At 39.5% G+C, this 19592-nt stretch overlaps 1 protein-coding gene across 2 annotated transcripts in view; it reads right to left on the reverse strand.

The window, feature by feature from the left end:
• Nucleotides 1–1857: 1857 nt before the first annotated feature.
• The window catches only part of UBE2Q2 (ubiquitin conjugating enzyme E2 Q2), a 34371-nt gene continuing 16636 nt past the window's right edge, over nucleotides 1858–19592 (reverse strand). The window contains exons 3-13 of one of the 2 annotated variants that reach the window (XM_042474825.1): nucleotides 17538–17642; nucleotides 16188–16244; nucleotides 15514–15651; nucleotides 14982–15066; nucleotides 9778–9838; nucleotides 8614–8704; nucleotides 8311–8369; nucleotides 6071–6119; nucleotides 5695–5790; nucleotides 5152–5218; nucleotides 1858–3639 (exon numbers count right to left, since the gene is read on the reverse strand). In XM_042474825.1, coding sequence (XP_042330759.1) covers nucleotides 3608–3639; nucleotides 5152–5218; nucleotides 5695–5790; nucleotides 6071–6119; nucleotides 8311–8369; nucleotides 8614–8704; nucleotides 9778–9838; nucleotides 14982–15066; nucleotides 15514–15651; nucleotides 16188–16244; nucleotides 17538–17642 — 840 coding nt within the window. In that variant the 3' untranslated portion in view covers nucleotides 1858–3607. The remainder of the gene's footprint in view (nucleotides 3640–5151; nucleotides 5219–5694; nucleotides 5791–6070; nucleotides 6120–8310; nucleotides 8370–8613; nucleotides 8705–9777; nucleotides 9839–14981; nucleotides 15067–15513; nucleotides 15652–16187; nucleotides 16245–17537; nucleotides 17643–19592) is intronic. The other variant, XM_042474823.1, reaches the window with a different exon arrangement.

Genomic DNA, 19592 nt, shown 5'->3' on the forward strand with positions numbered 1-19592 from the left:
TCCTGGGATTCCATAGTATAATATGGAATCCCAGGATTCGGCCTTCCCCACCAAACTACAAATCCCAGGATTCTGCATAGAATGGAGCGATGGCAGTTTAAAGTGGTGCCAAACTGCATTACTTCTACACTGCATTTTCTATAAATAATAATAATAATAATAATAATAATAATAATAATATCCTCCCCTTTTGTCCAAAACTAGGACCCAGGGTGGCTCACATTAAAAAACAGTACAATTAAAAGAATAAAAAAACAGTACATTAAAATAGAATTAAACTATTACAATATTAAAACAAGTTACATATGAAAAGAATAAAATACAGTTATTTTTGTGGTGGTTGTGTGCCTTCCAAGTCCTTTCTGTCTATAGTTTTTTGTGGGGTTTTGGGGCTAGGAGCCATGTTCTAGAAGAGTTTGTTCCTGACATTTTGCCAGCATCGGTAGCCAGTATCTTGAGAGAATGCTAGCATAGAAGAAAGTGGGGTATATGTGTGTACACACACACTGTGTAACTCTATGTTGGGAGGAGTGGGAAAAACCAGTAGTAGCAGAAAACGTTGTAGACCATCCTGAGCATAAAACGCTATTTGAAAACACTGAAATTCTGGAGCATGCCAACAATTACTTGGTTAGAATGCACAGGGAAACCATTGAAATCCATAAACACTTGGACAACTTGAGAAGAAGTCTTTAAAGTAAACAAGATTTGGCTACCAGTCCTGAAAAACGCCCAGCAAATGCAAATGGAAAACCAGCCAGGGTCAAGGTTTTCCCCAGCAAACAATGGATCTCTAATGAAACAGACACAAATCCTCTTTGCATATCCTCCCACTCACTCTGAAGCCTTGCCATTCAACAACAGAACAAGACACAGATTAAGATGGAAATCAATCACACACACACACACACCATTCTCTTCCATGCCAGCACTCTCTGAAGATGCCAGCCACAGATGCTGGCGAAACATCAGGAATAAACTCATCTAGAACATGGCCACAGAGCCCAAAAAACTATGGATGCCAGCCATGAAAGCCTTTGACTTCCATTCTGACTTATGTTGACCCTATCCTGGGGTTTTCTTGGCAAGTTTCTTCAGAAGGGTTTGCTCTTGCCATCCCCTGAGACTCAGACAGTATGACTTTCCCAGTGGTGTGTGTGTGTGTATTTATTCATGTTTTATCTTCAACTGTTAAAGTTATTGAAAACTGCCTTGAATCCCATTTTGGGAGAAAAACAGGCTGTGAATTCAACAAACATATAAAATGAAACAGCCCTAGATTTCCATTCCCCATTAATGCATGCATTCAAACCTAGTTCTGATTCAACAGTGGAGTAAAAGGAAATGGCTTTTCTTCATTTTTCATTGTAGATCTTAGCAAAGAGTAAGATATAAGGAATAATGCCATGCAATACTGTATTGGTATTGAATAGAACATTTACTTTGATTTGTAAAGTGTGTTCTTTAGCCAGAGGTCCAAAACATACTGCAGAAATAATCTACTTTGACACCATTTTAACTGCCATGTCTGAGTGCCATGGAATCCTGGGAATTGTAGTTTTTTGTGTCACCAGAGCTCTCCGACAGAGAAAGCTAAATGTCTCACAAAACTATAGATCCTAGAATGCCATAGCACTGAGTCACAGTAGTTAAAGTGGTGTCAAACCGGATTATTTCTGCAGTGTGGATACAGCCCAAGCTTTTGATTTTAAGCTTTTGACCCATTATATTTATACAGAGTACAAGGCAGATCCGATTTTTAATATTGCATGCTCTTCCTCATCTGTAAAAATCACCGGCTACACGAAAAATGCCACAGAAAGTCATTAAAAGCAAACACTCTCCAGAGAAACAGAATTCTTAAAATGGTTCTTTATTCATAAACTTGATGCAAGTTAACAGATTTACCATACACTGCTAAATAATTCTGCAATGAAAATGAAACTCAATAAAAAATAAAACAAAAAGCAAGCCAAGTGTGCACCTGCCACTCTGCTAGTCCATTAGGATATTAAAGAATCCAATAACGTATTCAGAGTTTTAGCCTCAGGTTTTAAATGAGCTGTAGAAACACTGGCAGAATTTGGCTTCTGCTTTTAAGGCTGCTAGCAGGATTTGACAAGAAGGAATAGTACGTCCAAATGAATAAGGAAAGAAGGTGGACGCCATCCACAGTACACCCTAAAAGGCTGCACAAAACTGTCTTCCATTAGGCCAAATATTTCTATTCTCATTTTCTGAAATAATAATAACAATACTTTTTTTTAAACAAAACAGCCTATGAGACCAAATAGCCTGAAGCCAAGTGCTTCAAAGTTAAAAAGAAAATACAAAATTTACTTATTTAAAGGGGCAGGGTGAGCCAAGACATCTCTGGACGTCTAAACAACAACAAAAAGTGCATACACCCTTGTTTTGATCCCTGTGAACGCAAAGCCCTACACAAATTCATCCGCCAAAAATAAAAATAACCACACCTGATTTTGTTTCAAAGGTAAGGCAATGATAGAGCAGTTACCGACCCACAGTAGTTACAGATCCAGATTCCTAAAAAAAGGAAGAGCAATTCCCCATTAGTTTTTCAACAAAACCATGGTCACGACTATGGCGACATTTCAAAAAAGAGATACCTGGGACTTCCTAGGGTTGCGCTCCTTTAAAAACCTTTCCCCGCCGACCCCTTAACAAAGGAGTGTCTCTGTGACTTCTGCCAATTGCTCTTGAAGTTCATTAGTCTACAAACGATTGCAACAACCCGTTAATAGAATCAAATGCCTAAAGAAGGTTTCTAGTATTTTAAATATCTTCAAGCTTTTTTATACCTATGGCTCCTTCTTGCAAAAGGAGATACAAGAGCCAACAGCTAGCAGACACAGCCCAGCAAAAGTCGATGTCCCAGTGGATATGACTAGTCACAAAACTCTATTGGCACAGCCTGGTTCTGCTCAAGCAGCAAGACAGCTGGAGAGGATTTCTGTCCAGAAACAGTTCATATCCTTAACACAGCCATGGGGGGGAAAAGGTTTTAATGGTTTAACATTACAGTTCTCCTATATATTGTCATTACATTTGGCAACGTTACAAATGCTTTCAACTTTCAGCCAGGAAAAAAACCCAAACAAACCCAAACATCCCAATTGAACAAGACCTGAAAAACTTTGCAATGTATTATCAATCTAGCTTTATTTTAACTCGGTTGGCTTTAAATAAAATATATTGCTGTTCTCTGCAGTCCGCAGAGTGGGGGAAAAAAAAGTTAAGTGCATACAAAAATTGGCTGAGGAAAGCTCCTATTCACTGGTACTTTAATAAACCGAGAGTCTGGTTTTCAAGGAGTTACTGTCAAATTAGGGAGGACTGGTATGCTTAATCCAAAAGGACAATACAGGAAAGTCTTCTTAAACTGTCCAGTCCAAGGTATCTGACAGAGGAGCAGAACTGTATGGCTGTAACTTATCCTGGATGTGTCAGTCTTCAGATTATCCACTAATTGTCTATTAGACAGAATCTTCATTATGGCTATTACAGGGGCATTCGTAGCTTGAATCTGTGTTGGAAGGAATTTTTAAAGTTGACATTGGTCCATGTATATGAGAAGTCCACAGTGTTAACCATCTTCTTTTGGAGGTGTGAACCAGCCTGCAAGGAAGTATAAAAAAGGATTAGGCACCGACAAATCTTCAGTAAGTGATGGCAACACCGATTTTGCAGATGGATTTATACTTTGACACCATACACAGTGGCAAAGGTACTAGCACCAATGCCATGACAGGGTCTCTCATCACCCACTTGACTACATGTACGTTGTTCATTGCATTCTCCAAATACACAGAAACTAGATTTAAAGAAAAATATTTTGGCGACTACAAGAGATTATACAAATTTAAAGCGCTTTATAAATGAAGTTTAGTAATAATTATTATGCCAATACTAGACACTTCGGATACCATTTATTTGTATGTTTTTATCACTCCCAGGACTGTCAACCACTAAATTAACCTGCCATTCAGCCAACCACTCTACATAGGGCTACCCTTGCGCCTAGTCCGGAAACTACAGTTAGAACAAAACATGGCAGCCAGGATGATCACTGGTAAAACTAGAAGTGATCATATTATACCTATTCTGAAATCTCTTCACTGGCTCCCTATTGGTTTCTGGGTGCAGTACAAGGTTTTAGTGATTACCTTTAAAGCCCTACATGGCTTGGGTCCAACCTATATAAGGGATCGCCTACTTCCGTACAATCCACCCTGCACCTTCAGATCCTCTGGGAGGCATTCATTGCAACCCATAAAAACCAAACTAATGGCACCCTCCCAGAGGATGTTCTCCGCTGCCGCTCCCAGACTACGGAATGCCTTGCTAGAGGAGATCCATCAAATAACCAGCCTAGGCAGCTTCAAAAAAGCTGTCAAGACGGATCTCTTCCAGCAGGCCTTCCCAGAATAGTTCAATCTAATTTCTGTACTCTCCTTACTTTATGTAACCACTGCCTCTACTAGAAAATTGCTGTCATTTTAACAGGTTGAATTTTTAAACTGTATTGTATTTAATCCTGTTTTAAAAGGGGGGGGGGTCAATTTATTTATCGAGAGTATGTATTATTCCAATATATTCTAGTCATGTAAGCTGCTTTGATTGCTGCAGCAGAATAAAGTTTATTTATTTATTACCATTTAGATTTAATTAGGTTTTTATATTACCAATTCAACTACTCCCTACATTACATGCTTTTTTTTGTGACACAGAAATAACAGCTAAAATCCAAACCAAGCCTACTATATACTATTAAAAGAGGTCATCATTAATTCTCTTTCTTACCAGTTCATCTACATGGGAAAACCAAAACTGTTTTTAAAAGAATATGTGCCCCTTAATTTGTTCTCCCAATAATACATAAACCACCTCTTTATCTGAATAATCTACAGATTAAACCTTGGTGGGGGCCGTGATTAGATTTGTATCAGAAATGTTAGGTATAACCATCAAATTTGTACAGAACTAGACTGTGGGCAACTGTGGAAACATGCAATAAAGGACATTGAGATCACATGGTGGCTTCGGATGCACTTTTTGGTCTCCCTTCTCATGTTATACTTACAAAACCATGTGTTTTACCATACCATACACCATACATACCATACATACCATTTTTCTCATGTAACTGTACTAGAGATTTATAGGACTGCTGTGCTCTTGCTAGGTTATATTGGTTCTGGAAGAAAAACAATTGGCTTAAATGTTTATCCCAACAATGACAGAAACAGTTCAGATATTGTGACCTGCTGTAGAAGTTAGTATTTTACCATAGCTGCCTAAAACTTGATTAAAAGCTGTCTGAAGACAGAATGAAGCCACTTTATAGCTTGCTCTGAAGTAGAGGTGGGAAACCTTGGGTTCGAATCCCCCACCCCAGGCTTCCAGTTTTGCCTTCTGAGGATTCCCAGATAGCCATGTCCCTTCTACATGAAACCAGACACACTTTATTCCATTTGAAAAGAGCCTGGTAAGAGCCTGAATTATTCTTGACCTCCAGCATCACCACTCTGCTAAATTAATGTCTTAAAAGAATGACTAGTTCATCAAATGGCTATCCCTAATTTTTTGCATTCCTTCTAAAGCCATTTTTATACCAGAATGCACAAACTGGCATTTCAAAGAGCTGAAAAAGCACACTTGATGGCCATTTACCTTATTTGCTCCAAACTGTATTCTGGCTTTTCCTTTGACTAGTGTGGCATTGATCTGCATGATGACTGATTCTGTGGAGTAGGCACTGCTCCAACCCTAAAAAGGGGGGAAAGGAATATATTATATTATATTATATTATATTATATTATATTATTGTGACATGCTTTCTCAGTCCACCTTGCAAAATATGTATTGTCCAAATCAGTTTTCTCTGTCATAATGACAGAATTCATGTTCTAACTTTTACAAAGCCAAATTGCACATAGTTCCAAAAGCTGGCAATAATAATAATAATAATAATAATAATAATAATAATAATAATATAGCCACATAGTAGTCTTTTCAGCCTCCATTCAGACTTTGATAGTGTAGTCACCTGTTTAGTAAGAAGTTCCATGCATAATGCACCTCCACCAAGAACATACCTGTAGGACAGAAAGAGATGTTAGGAATGCCTTTCCCAACAATGCAACTTATGATTGTGATTGTTATAGCTTAAGCGATTATACAGCATCTGCAATGGTACACGAGAGCATTCTTTGTCAAGCTGTGCTTAACTGGTACTCACAGGTCCACTGCTGGGAATATTTACCTTCAGAAGAAAATGTACCTCTGGACAATAAACCTGATCACAAAGGACTGAGCAAGTAAAAAGCTCCCTGTACCTAGGCTTAAGCTACACATGCACAAATGGTTGGACTGATGACTGAAAGGTGATTTGAAGCTCAAATCTTCCATACAAGCATCTATCACCTTATAATGTTGAAGTGAGGTGAGTTACTCTCTCCAGCTTTGTAGGTGTCTGGGCTTAAAGTTGTGGTCAAAGAAAACCAGCAAAGTTGAACTTGAGGGTGCTGTACTGTTTCACATTGAACTGTTTGAAATGGAACTGTTTTAATTGCTTTTTAACTCTGCATTGGATCTTTTTAAGTGTAGTTATAAATCATTTTACTATTATCACGTGTGCAATCCCATTTTGAGAGCCAGCATGATGTAGTGGTTTCAGCTCAGGAATAGGACCCTGCAGAACGAAGTTCGATTCCCCGCTCGGCCATGGAATCCCACTGGGTGACCTTAGGAGAGTCATCCCTTCTCAGCCCCAGAAAATCCTTAGGGTTGCCCTAAGATGGAAATGGCTTGAAGGCACACAACAACAAAATCCCATTTTAATGCTAATTCTTTTCCTATATTTCAGCTATATTGTTTTTAAAAATTGTATGTTACCCTTGGCCTCAATTTTGGGGAAAAGGCAGGACATAAATATAACAACAACAGTAGTTTGCCTTCAGGACAAACAGTTGACTGTCCCTGTGCAGACAAATAGTGTGTGTGTATGTGTCATCAATTTCATGTAAGGAACAAATTAAGCACCTATCTGGGCATACTATGTGATTTCTATTAAGCGTTGTTTCTAGCCATAGGCCATCACAAAGCAACAGAGTAAAAGTATCTAAATCATACTGAACACAAGTAACTTGAGCTTTCAAACTTTCATTTAATAGGCAAGGCATAGATCTATTAAGAGCTTATAAAGCTGTCCAGTGATTACTCTTAGGTTATTCAAATCTATCACCTTTACAATCCACTGCCACTTCCTTCAAAAGATTTGCTTAAATCTTTAAGCTGATGGTGTAAATGATGCAGTTTGAGATTCTGCCAACAGTAGAAGGGCCAGTTTAACAGGACTACAACTCACACAACTCTGTATATGAAGAGGGCACAGTAGAGACATTTATCCTATTCTTTTCTTTTTACTATAGGAAAATCAGGGAGACGAATTGCCAGGACTTGTGTCGAATACACTGGTACAACTGAGACTCAAACACATAATACATCTTAAATGAAGCAGGAAAACTTTTCTGCTTTCCCAATTGACTCTATAATGCAAATTATCTTTGTGTTCAAATCTCTGCAGATTTGGTGAATTGAGATGGTATATTTTTATATTATTTGTGGTTCTTTTTTGAGAAGCGGGGGAGGGAAATATATACTTTTATGAATTACTGAATGTGTATGTTAATGTGGACTGCAGATTATCCTGCTGACAATGAATTAACTTCAGACTACAGTGCTAAAGGTAGCGTTGATGTTTTACCTGTAAAAAGGGGAACACATTTAGACAACAAGGTGGATGACACAGGCAGCTTTGGGCGAAGGAGTACAAAAACTTTCCAACAGGAATAAAGTTAAGAGGAGAGAAGGCTGCACTGGCTTTTATGCAGAAAGTCCCAAATGTGCCTTTCCAGTGGTCTTTTGAATTGCTATAATTCCTCAGTACTGGCTATGCTGTCTGGACTGGTAAGAGTTATGGGCCAAAGACAGCTGGATGGCTCCAGCTGCCTACCCCTGCTCTAAATCATAAGTTACTGGGTGCGCTCTACTGCCAAACCACAATCCCTCTTTCCAGCTGAATGTGGAGGGAAACTCTGGTTTGCTTAGTTAGGATGAACAAGACATGATCAAAATATGGTTTCCTATTATCTAAATTGGATCATGCATAGCATAATGCTCCCATGTGACAGTGAGCAATCAGGGAAATGGTTGTTAAAATCTAAACCTGCAACACACAGAGGGTTACAACTTCTAAATTAAACAACAACAGAGATTGGCACCTACCCTCCAGTGAGGACAGGAGCCACCACTCTCACAAATGGAGGGTCAAAGGGGAAATTATCCTAAAACAAGAAGAAGAAAAAATGAAGTCAAAAACTTGACAAATCTGATTCCTTGCCACAGATAAGATACTGTAAACATTAATTCTGGAATCCCATGGACATTTCTTCCCATTTAGCCACCAAGTTAGTCTAAATCCTAGATAAGGAATATCTCACCCAGAAGGATATAATGCTCTAAATACACATTGCCAAAGGAGTAGATTTACATGTTGATTGGGGAAAAAAATACTACTTTCCTTCTTACCTTAAAAGAGAAATTGAGCAAAATATATTCTACACCTTCTTTTTCTTTTAAGACTTGAAGATCACTGTGCAACGGACTGTCAGGATCAACCCTGGCAATTATGAGGAGAGAAGGAAGAAGCAGAAGAGCCTGAGTCATTCAGACTTGAATAGTTATTGCTGCTTTTGCAAAACATACTATGGGAAGTACTTTTCTTCCAAATGAAAAAAATCCGTTGTTTGCAGAGCTATGTGAAGATGGGCCCTAGTGAACATGCTAGCGACATGCAAGAGCTTGTTTTAAGGGCAGTACTGAAGATAATGGGAAACAGGAAAGAGCTTGTTTGGAGGAAAATATTGAAATAATGGGAATGCCCAGGCATTTTGATGGCAGGCTCAGGCCCTGTGGGGTGGGCCTTAATATTCCTGACACTCTGCTTTTATAGATGCTACTTCCCTCCCATTGCAAACACCAGGTGTGGGAAGATCCATGTTCAGTCACAATGTGAGGGATGGGTTTAAACCCTGCCCATTCCACATCACAGTTTGAACCCAATCCACATACTTAACTCTGAATCAGCTATTTAGTTCCAAAGTATGGAAAGTAACTCTCACAGCCTCCCAGCCACTACAGTTGATGATGGCTAGAGACCATTCTGGAAGTTGCAGTCCAAAATAAAAAAAAATCTCTTTACCAAGCTCTGAAAAAATAGAAGGTACACTGTGCCAAACTATGTGACAAAGGCTACTTCTAAATCAGACTTAAGGCTGCAAATATCAGTTTGAATTTTCTAAAAAAGAAATCTTTGAGAAGGAGGAAATCACGAAGAAGAGAACATTTCAAGCGACTGGGTTTTCATGCCTGGTTTAGCTCTCTTCATATAAGCAGAAGAAATATAGATATATAAATAAATGGGGGCAGGATATGCACTTGGGTCAAAGCAAGAACAAATTGGAAAAGAAATTCCTCCTTTGCACATGAAGGAATGCTTTTTCTACAGTGGTACTTACCGTCTGAAGTTCTTATTTCAAAAGTCTACTTTAAAAGTGAAGAAATGCACCAGCCAATCTGCCTGAACCTTAACTTTGATCAATATTTGGGGGCAATGCTATTCCTACATGGAAAGCTAAAACCACAGATTTAGGACACAGTTGGCTGGTGGTGTTAGGAAGAATGTGTACTTACTTTAGAAGTTTTACATGCCATTCATACAGGCTATCATTTACGAGTTCCACTGAGTAAATCCCTATGGAAGATAGAAATGGAAAAGGGTACTTGGTTAGACCACCACTGGAACAAACACTCTTCATTTCTTCTTTCTGAAGCCTATGATTCAGAGCTCTAAGGAGCTCCTGTTCTCTTCAACTTCAGGAGTTGTTTGAGTGAAGCCAGAATGTCACTAAGGCATCCATGATCCCCACTCCATTCTGTCTTTTGTTCACAAGAGTCAAATACTTTATAAAACTATATGTATATTGCTTAAATTAAGGACAGCAATTATACATATATTAAGCAGCTACACCATTCCTGAGCTGATCTGGCTAGGAAAAGTATCAGCTCAGGTTCCCAGGTCAGCATTTGCTACTAAACAGGCAAAGTTGTGTAAACAAATTGGGGTGGGAATCATATTTTTTTTAAAAAAAAACAAGCAAACATCCTGTGCCTTTTAAAATAACAGACACAAATCTGTGGGAATGAACATCAACTAAGGGGGTAGGGAAATTCAGTATATATGCAAAGGGGAAACTGTATGAACAAAAGAACTACTATATTCAGCTGGTATGAGAAATCTTTTGAAACCCCCCCCCCAAAAAAAAGGTTGTCAGTCAAAGAAGGCAATCTGGAAGTGATGCTTCCCAAAGGCCAGGTCTCTTATATTTATGTATATAAATGTTGTTGTTGCTTTGTTGTAACAATTTATGGCCATCCTAAGGTGAAGCTATCACAGGGTTTCCATGGCAAGATTTCTTCAGAGGAGGTTTGCCATTGCCTTCCCCTGAAGCTAAGAGTGTATGACTTGCCTAAGGTCACCCAGTGGGTTCTCATGGCTGAGTGGGGATTTGAACCCTGGTCTCCAGAGCTGTAGTCCAACACTCAAACCACTACGCCACACGGGCTCTCTCCCTCTCCCTCTCCCTTTCTGGCTTGAAAATATTAATTTTTTTCTCCCTAAAAAGCTAACCTTGATTTCAGCATTTCATTTAAAAGAATCCATTTTACGATGCCATTGTATATTATGGGACTTTGAGCATGCTTGGATTCTGGCAGCCATGGATGGTCCTGGAACCAAACCCCAGTGGATACCAAGTGCCTACTGAATTATACATTGGAGGTTTTCTTATGGAAATGCAGGATATAAAGGCAAAAAAGCAGAAGGTAAAAGTTGTGAGTTAAGAATAGTGTTTGCAGGCCTTCCTGATACCATCCAGGCAGCTAAAAGCCGTTTATAATTAAGATGCAACTCTATCACTGTAGAACAATGTATTATGCTTGGACTGATGGAGGCAGGAGGGGAGGTGTCAAAAGAAGAAAGAAAAGAGAAAATATCCCTCTGCAAAGCCAAGCTCCCATAACAGCTGGCTAAGGGAGGATGGGATTAAAATATTCCAGGGCAATCAGATGGTTTAAAGACGTCAAGTATTTGCACTGGTTTATCTGATGCTCCATCCCTATCTCTTTATGGTACAGCAAGCCTGTTAGACACACATAAGCCATTGCAAGAGTCTCTGAAGAAGCCAGCCAGAGATGCTGGCGAAATGTCAGGAATAAACTCTTCCAGAACATGGCCACATAGCCAGAAAAAAACCACAAAAAACTATGGATGCTAGCCGTGAAAGCCTTTGACTTCACATTGCCAGAGTGCCACCAGAAAAACCATAAGACTGGGTCTAGCAGTTCAAGCATTGATCCATACTTGACGTTTGTCATGTTCCTCTTTTACTCTTCTGATGGACCACTGTGTAGCACACTGACAAACATATTTGTATGCTGTTTCTAAGGCTCCATCTCAAAGACTTGCAAGTTCCAGCTCCCATTGCCACTGCTTCTATGGCAAGGATGCAAAGGTTGACATTCCCACTGAAACATTGCTAGATCTTTGATTCAAGTAGGCCTAATTGCACTGGTAGAGACTCCTCAAGATCTCAGGCAGAAATCAGTTGCTGCTGTAACAAAAAAGCCAGCGTGGCATAGTGGTTTGAGCATTGGACTATGATCTTGGAGACCAGGGTTCGATTCTCAGATTGGCCATAAAACCCACTGCATGATCTTGAGCAAGTCCCATACTCTTAGCCTCAGGAGAAGGCAATGACAATCCTCCTCTGAACAAATCTTGCCAAGAAATCCCCATGATAAGGTCTCCATAAGTTGGAAACGACTTGAAGGCATACAACAACAAGAAGATATCCTCTCATATAAAACAGTCTTTCTCAGAGTGCAACAGATTGGACTACAACTCCCAGAATACCCACTATCCAGGCTGGCTAGAGGATTGTGAGAGCTTGTGTACAAAGAGTGATTTTTCTTGCTTTGTCCAAGCCATACCAGATGCTTCTCTTAAGAGCAAAGACTAACTCTTCCTCATGAGGATTACTACTGAGCACCCAGAGCTTATAAGATATAGATAGCTAACATTCTGGTACTAAGAACTAAATATCTTAAGGATGGATTCTTTCCAGCACAACTAGGTTAACCTCCAGATTTAAAAAGAAACCAGGAATGATCCATTAAGTGGACTGTGTGAGTGTTATGACTAAAGTAAAATCAGATGGATGCTACTTGATTGCTTAGAAAAGTGTTCAGACAATTCCCAAACTAGATAGGTCAAGTCTTGAACTGCAAAGTGTAACGTTCCAGATTATCCATTCCTACTCAAACTCAATTGAGGGTTGTGTGAGAGAGGGATTTTTGTATGTGTTTTTTACTAGAACCCTGAAGTGCACCAGCTAGAGCCAAATACAAAACTGTTGGCTGGGGGCAGCCAGATGCAAAACTAGGACATGGAGGGTAAGCCTGTTAGCCCAGAACAACGCATACTGGGATGAATGAATTCATAGTTGCTCCATACAAAAATCTGACATCCCCTCACCACCCTTCTTCAAGTCTTCTTCATTTCATAAGACCAATAGGTGTGGGTTATATTAAATGCTTTCCAGCCCTTCTGCTTGCTATAGGTGATGTACTTTTCTTAGGGATGTGTTTTTAACTGTACTTTTAATTCAGCTGTAACAGTTGATCTTGTTTTATCCTATGAGGCCCCTCGACTCACAATTTTGAAAGAAAGGTGGGATATAAATGCAATAAATAAATAAATAAATAAAAAGGCAACCTGAGTTTGAAAGTGCTAAGTTGATTAGAATGAATAAAGACGGGGTGGATCCGTGAGCAAAACACTCAAACCAGCAAAGGTTCAGATCTTCTTTTATAGTACTTTGTGGCTAACTTCTTATTAGAGTGCTGGTAGAATATAAACCTAGAGGGGGAAGCATGCTGCTTTTCCTGTCTGCATGACACAAGTCACCTAGGTTTACCCTTCTGGTCCTTTAGTAGCTGTGGGCTGAGAGCCAGGCACCTTCCAGTTTCTGTCATTCAGTTGGGATAAAGACAGTGCTAGGAACAAGATAGGTACAAGATACACCCTTCTGCAATGTCCTTAGCAGAACATATGCAGATGTAACCTGCAGTTACACCAGTATAAGTAACCAAGAGTATTCCACCCTAAATTAAGGGCAGACAGAATGTAGATTAGTGGATGATTCAAAGGGAAATACTGGCATGACTGCTGGATGATTCAAAGGGAAATATTGGAAAGATTGCTGGATGATGTAACAATGGCAGCCTTCTTCACTCTTCCCAGGCTTGAATATTTTGTGCATTTCAATTACAGTGGTACCTCGGGTTACGAAATTAATTCGTTCCGCGGCTAATTTCGTAACCCGAAAAACCTTCGTAACCTGAATTGCCATAGGCGCTAATGGAAAAAAATAGCTCTCTGCTGCCCTCCGGTGGCGGCATAGCGCCGAGGTTTTTTCGTAACCCGAAAAAACCTTCGTAAGCCGAAACAATAAATCCCTATGGGATTTTTTCGTATCCCGAAAAATTCGTAAGCTGGGTAATTCGTATCCCGGGGTACCACTGTAGTTTTGGCTACTCTCTGCAGATGTTATAGTACTCACCCCTCTTTTAAGCTCCCTGGAACAATGCCAAGAGCCAAGAACAGTTTGATATGGGTAATCCTGTGGGAAGTTGTGATATTTCTGCAGCTGGAAGCATGTGTGTGCATGCACGCACACACAAATATATCCGCCACCGCCCCTTTATTAACATCAAACACGATTTCTTTGCTCAGTGCACACACACTAAAGTGCCACTGAGGCCCCTAGATATAGGATGACCTTGTGGAAAATCACTACTAAATAGTCTTTAAATTCAATACAGAGACAGCCCAAACAATGCTATGCCCTTTATTCCTCTGCTGTGCTATTTCAGGCCCTGGACTAATTGCAGAATGGATAGCCAGATAACTGGCTGGCTATGCCAGTCTATAAAAGAAAAACAGTGTGCAACTGTTTACAAAGAAAATACATCATTTTCACAACCAAATGTCAGCTGAAAGAACTAGAGGTTACCAACATGTGTATATAACACAGCAAGATTTTGTGCAAGGTATTTTTTTATCTTGAAAGCACCACACTCTAGCATCTAGGGATGGGAAGATCAAATGGTTGCTTAGCCTTCAACAATTAGATTAATAACAGCAACAACAAAACTAGATTAGTTAACTTCCCGAAATTCTTTTGTCTTTAGGATTATTCAGAAATTTCAGAGACTAATACTTGTTCAGATAAAGATTGGAGTATCCCCAATTTTTCTTTTTTATGGTTTGGATTGTAATCATATAGGAACAGAAATCCCTGAGTGAACCAGACACAATTTGATGTTCATTAATGCTTTAGTTGGTTGAGAGATATCCAGGTGCTTGGTGTTTGCTTACTATGCATTCCATCTGTTACACTTGGTGAAAGTTTAAATGTCTTTGATTTCAAAATTTAAAAAGTAGTTTGCATGTGCATTTTTTAAAACTGCATGCTAGAAGGAGGAAGCTGGACATTCTTAGCATAGATACTAAGACTGCTTAACAGATTTCAGATTGTGATACATTTACAGTGCTATGAAAGCTCATGCTGCCAACTTCTTTCTTTCAGTTGGTCTCAAAGGTGCTACAAGATCTCTCTACAGGGCAAACCTATGTTCTACCTAGTCAGAAGTAACTTTCACAGTTCAAAAGGTAAGCAAACATAGTCCATAATAATGCATACTGCATAGCAATCCCATGCCCTTAAGAAAATTTTACGGTTTCTGCCCCATAAAAAAAAGTGAAGAACACTTACCTGTTTTGTAACTCTGTGACCTATATATATCCCTGAGTTCTTTCATAAGTCGATCTGAAGCCTGGACAGACCCAGAAACTGCGCCCTAAAAAGACGTGAAAAACTTGATTTTCTAGAATGTTTGAAGAAAGCTATCGGAACCATTAAATTCTTTTTAAAGTTTAGTGATAATCAGTATTGCACAATTAGTGCATTCGTTGAAGGACATTAACATCTAAACATTTTACAATCTTAGACGATAGAAAAAATTATTCTTGGGAAATGGATTTAAATTTCTTATACTTGAACAATACGTGTGAGAATAAATTTGTGTGTTGAAAAGACAAAAGAACTTTGGTTTCATATTTTTATGATTTTCCGTCCCATTAGAACTATGGCAGCGGGGAAAATTAGCTGAAGAGATCTTACTCAAAACAAGCATGACTTTAACATACAGAATACACTGGAACTAGACCAACAGCCACTTAGGTATCTTCAGGGGGAAAATGGTAGACTGACATCTATTTATATTTACTTACCAACATCTACTTACATTTAGGTGGTCTTGCCTTTGATTTTTCCGGATTTTTTCCAGAATGGCCAGGTTCTCTTTTTCAATGCCATCATCCTCAGACTTCTTTCCATCAACTGGTTCTTCCTCCTTCATATCATAATGATCCAGGTCAATGTCCTTCAAGACAAAATTGACACTATTAAAGCCTATTACAGACTGATGAAGAGCGGGTGGAAATCAAGCAGATATGGACTGAGTCTCCCTTATCTGGAATTCTTGAATCTGAAATACTCCAAAAGCTAAAGCTTTTTGCATGGGGCTGAGATAGTGACACCTTTGCTTTCTGATGGTTCAGTATGCACAAACTTTGTTTCATGCATACAATTATTAAAAATATTGTATAAAATAAGGTGTATAGAAAATATAAATGGATTTTGTATTCAGACTTCAAGGTATCTCATTATGTACTATATCTGCAAATAGAGATATTTCAAAATCCAAAAAAACTTCTGGTCCCAAGCATTTCGGATAAGGGAGTACAATGAATGGTCCTCTTAAGATAGGGGCACAAAAATGTGCAGTTTCAGGAGGGAGGATACCAGTATCAGGTCAACGTCTCTCTCATGGCTTCAAGTCCTTTTGCCCCCTTGGGCAGCTTAACCAGTGTCAGAAACAAGAAGCAAAGATGACTGCAGGCAAGCGAATAAACATACTTCACCCATGTCTTCTTCCTCCTCCTCTTCCGATGTAACCTCTTCAGTCGTTCCATTCTGGAATACAACAAATCAGTTTCCTTCCTTTTAGAATCACCCAAACAGAACAGCCACTGCTAGCTGTGGAATTCTGAGAATTATTATAGTAAGAATAATAAGGTAGTACAAGTGAGGAGCTTTCAAAATTCAAAACACACTCCACAAATGCTAAGTATTGTTATCAGAAATAGCGAACTGAGCTCACTAGAACATATAAATGCAGAGACTGCACCTTGACAAACTGTTGGTTTCGATTAAAACTTAAGAACAGTAAAGTTCCTACTGGTCAGAGATGACGTTCTCATAATGTGGCAGGACTGTGAAGGCTGCAGGTATGGGTCTATTCCCCCCCCCCCAAGTTGGTAACAACGTTTGGAAAGTGAAAAGAGCGATAGAGTCCTGTATGTGGCTATTCACCGGGGAAACGTAAGAGAGGGAGGAAGAATAAGAGGGAGGAATTGTCCCCTCAGTTATTTGGTTTTCATAGAAGGACCACCAAGTCTTTTGCCACTGCGCCCCCTCAAACTGTTCCACCGCTAACAGAAAAGAACAGAACGTGCACTTCTGAGATGAAGGGAATGGCTGCTTACCATAACAGAAGCAACTTGTCACTTGCTCTGCACAGCAGTAACTCGCATTTTAGTCACTTTCCATCTCAGAAAGAAGCTTTGCCTTCATGACTGACTCCATCTGGAATACTGTGTCCAGCTCTGGGCACCACAGTTCAAGAAGGCTATCAACAAGCTGGAATGTGTCCAGCCCAAGAGGTGACATGATAACTATATTCAAATATCTGAAGGGATGTCACGTAGAAGATGGAGCAGGCTTTTTTCTGCTGCTCCAGAGACTAAAATACAAACCACAAACTACAAGACAAGAGATTTGACCTAAACATAAAGAAGACTTTTTTTTTATTCTAAGAGTTTTACATCAGTGGAATAGAGTGGTTTCCAACATTTGGTCCTCCAGATGTTTTGGACTTCAGCTCCCAGTATTCCTGACTGTTCGCTAGGCTGGCTGTGGCTTGAGGGAGTTGAAGCCCAAAACACCTGGAGGACCAAAGGTTGGTAGCCATGAGACTGTCTGAGAGGGTGGTGGACTCTCCATCTTTGGAAGTCTTTAAACAAAGATTGGACGAGCATCTTTCAGGATTGCTTTAGTTGTGTATTCCTGCATGGCAGAGGACTGGACTTGTGGTTGTTTCTAACTCTAAGACTCTGTGATTTTATGACTGAAGGGACTCCATGATGGTTTGCTCAGGTGAGTCTGTAGCTGGAACTCATAGTTATTTCCCAAGAACTGAATATTTACCTGGACAGTAGGCAACGGCTGATCTAGCATTTCAACATCAGGATGCTGAGGAAGATTGTATAATCTGCAGAGGTCACATATCAACCGTTTCAGCTGTTGGAGAAGCTACAAAACAAATTAAAAGTGTGTTAACTGTTTGGTTTTACATTATTTTAAAGAATGTTTATCAAACTGTCAGCAGAATAAGGACGTCTTGTTTTTTTACAGGCTACAACTAACAGGACAACCACATCTTAAATAAATGCTCATAATAAACCCACGGGTCTAGGTTAAGTTAGTTATTGATGCTATATTTTCTATTATTGATGTTATATTAAGTTACTGATGTTATATTTTCTGGTACTCAGATTAATAAAGTATTCCTTCACAACGGCATGTTGTGCTCTTCCAACTATTCTAGTTCAAGCACACAGGACCACCTTCTCTGCTGTGGTGCAAAATGGAACAGTTGCAACTCAATACACATGCTTTGTGTAGAAGTGGTTCTAAATTCAATCCACAGCATGGCTCCCAGCTGAAATTATTTGAGAGCTGCTGCCAGTTAAGGTAGATATACTCAGCCACACAGATCAATGGACTGATATTAAGACAACTTCATATGATCCTAGCTAAAATTCACTAGACCTACTGCCTATTACCTCTCCGCTAGTATACAAAAAACTTAGAGGCCTTGCACAATCTGATGCCTTAAACAGTACCTTACTTAGCTTATGTGCAAAATTCAACATTGCTTGGGCTTCTCTGAAACCAAGCTAGATATTTTGATCCACGAGGAACAATATTAGCTTGGAGAACTACTTTAATAGCCTGCCAATGTATCCCTGCAGGATTCAACAGAAACCCAAACACCACTGCATTAGAGGGAATCATTAAGCATATGCTTCAAAAAAATTCAGTATGTTCACAGTGAACACATCATTAACAATCCCAGATCTGACGGCATATTTGGCACCAGGAAGGTTTTCTCTGCAGTCAGATTAGATAGTAACACAGGCTTGTTTTCCTCCCCCGTTTCCTGAGGCTTGGCTCATTTACTTGTGCCATCTGGAGCCACCTGCTTGGCAAGCATATGGGTATGGAATACCTTGCTTGCTTCAGCCTTCTCAGGTCAGGATTAAGCACCTTTAGACTGGCAATTACTTTTCCTTTCCAGCCCTATGAAAGTTACGGCTTTTACACAGGCAGAGAAAGAAGCTATTAAACTGGACCTCAAATGCCTTTATTTTGGGTAAAGTGGTCCTTGATATCCACCGCGTTATGGTTCCAGTATCCCCCCATGGATACCAAAATTCGTGGATGCTCAAGTCCCACTAAATACAGGGGCATAGTAAAAGGGAGTCCCTTATATAAAATGGCATAATCAAGGTTTCCTTTTTGGAAATATATATATATAATATTTTTAAGCCATGGATGATTGATTGAATCCGTAGATAAAGAATTTGTGGATACAGAGGGCTGACTGTACATGTATTTTAAAAATCCAGAATTTCAGTATCTGTCGGAACAACATTTGCATGTACGCACAGTTGGGTACGTGACAGACGGCAACCCAAAAGAAGACAGACAAACAGCCTTTTGTCTTTCAGAAACTAAGTGTAACCTGAGCTTTGCACCCATACTGGCATAGACCAACAACATCTAAGAGTCAAATGACAACCTGTGACTACCTGGGCATCCCCGACAATGTGTCAGAGGGCTTGCTTCTTGACGTTCTGGTCTGCAACCGAGCTTTCAGGATGCTATTTTTAGCCTGCAAACCTCCCCACCTCCACCACCACAATATTTCTTTAAGTACCTTTTACAACAGAGAAATGTTTAAGAGAAAATTCAGCGTGAAGGTAGTAATGAGGATATCTGGGCAAAATAAACAGCAGTTACCATGCAGTGGGGGGTTTTCTTCTTCTTCAATGAACAGTAAACCTGAAATGATAACCATGCTTCCTAGCAACGTGTATCCCATTATCCTCAGTGCTTCTAAGTCTTTTGAAAACTGGGTCATTAAACTAATGCAGACTTAGTGGCAAGTAGATTACGTGACGAATTTGACTTCCTTGT

The sequence above is a fragment of the Sceloporus undulatus genome, chromosome 6 (genome assembly GCF_019175285.1).
Source record: "Sceloporus undulatus isolate JIND9_A2432 ecotype Alabama chromosome 6, SceUnd_v1.1, whole genome shotgun sequence".
Taxonomy (NCBI): Eukaryota; Metazoa; Chordata; class Lepidosauria; order Squamata; family Phrynosomatidae; genus Sceloporus; species Sceloporus undulatus.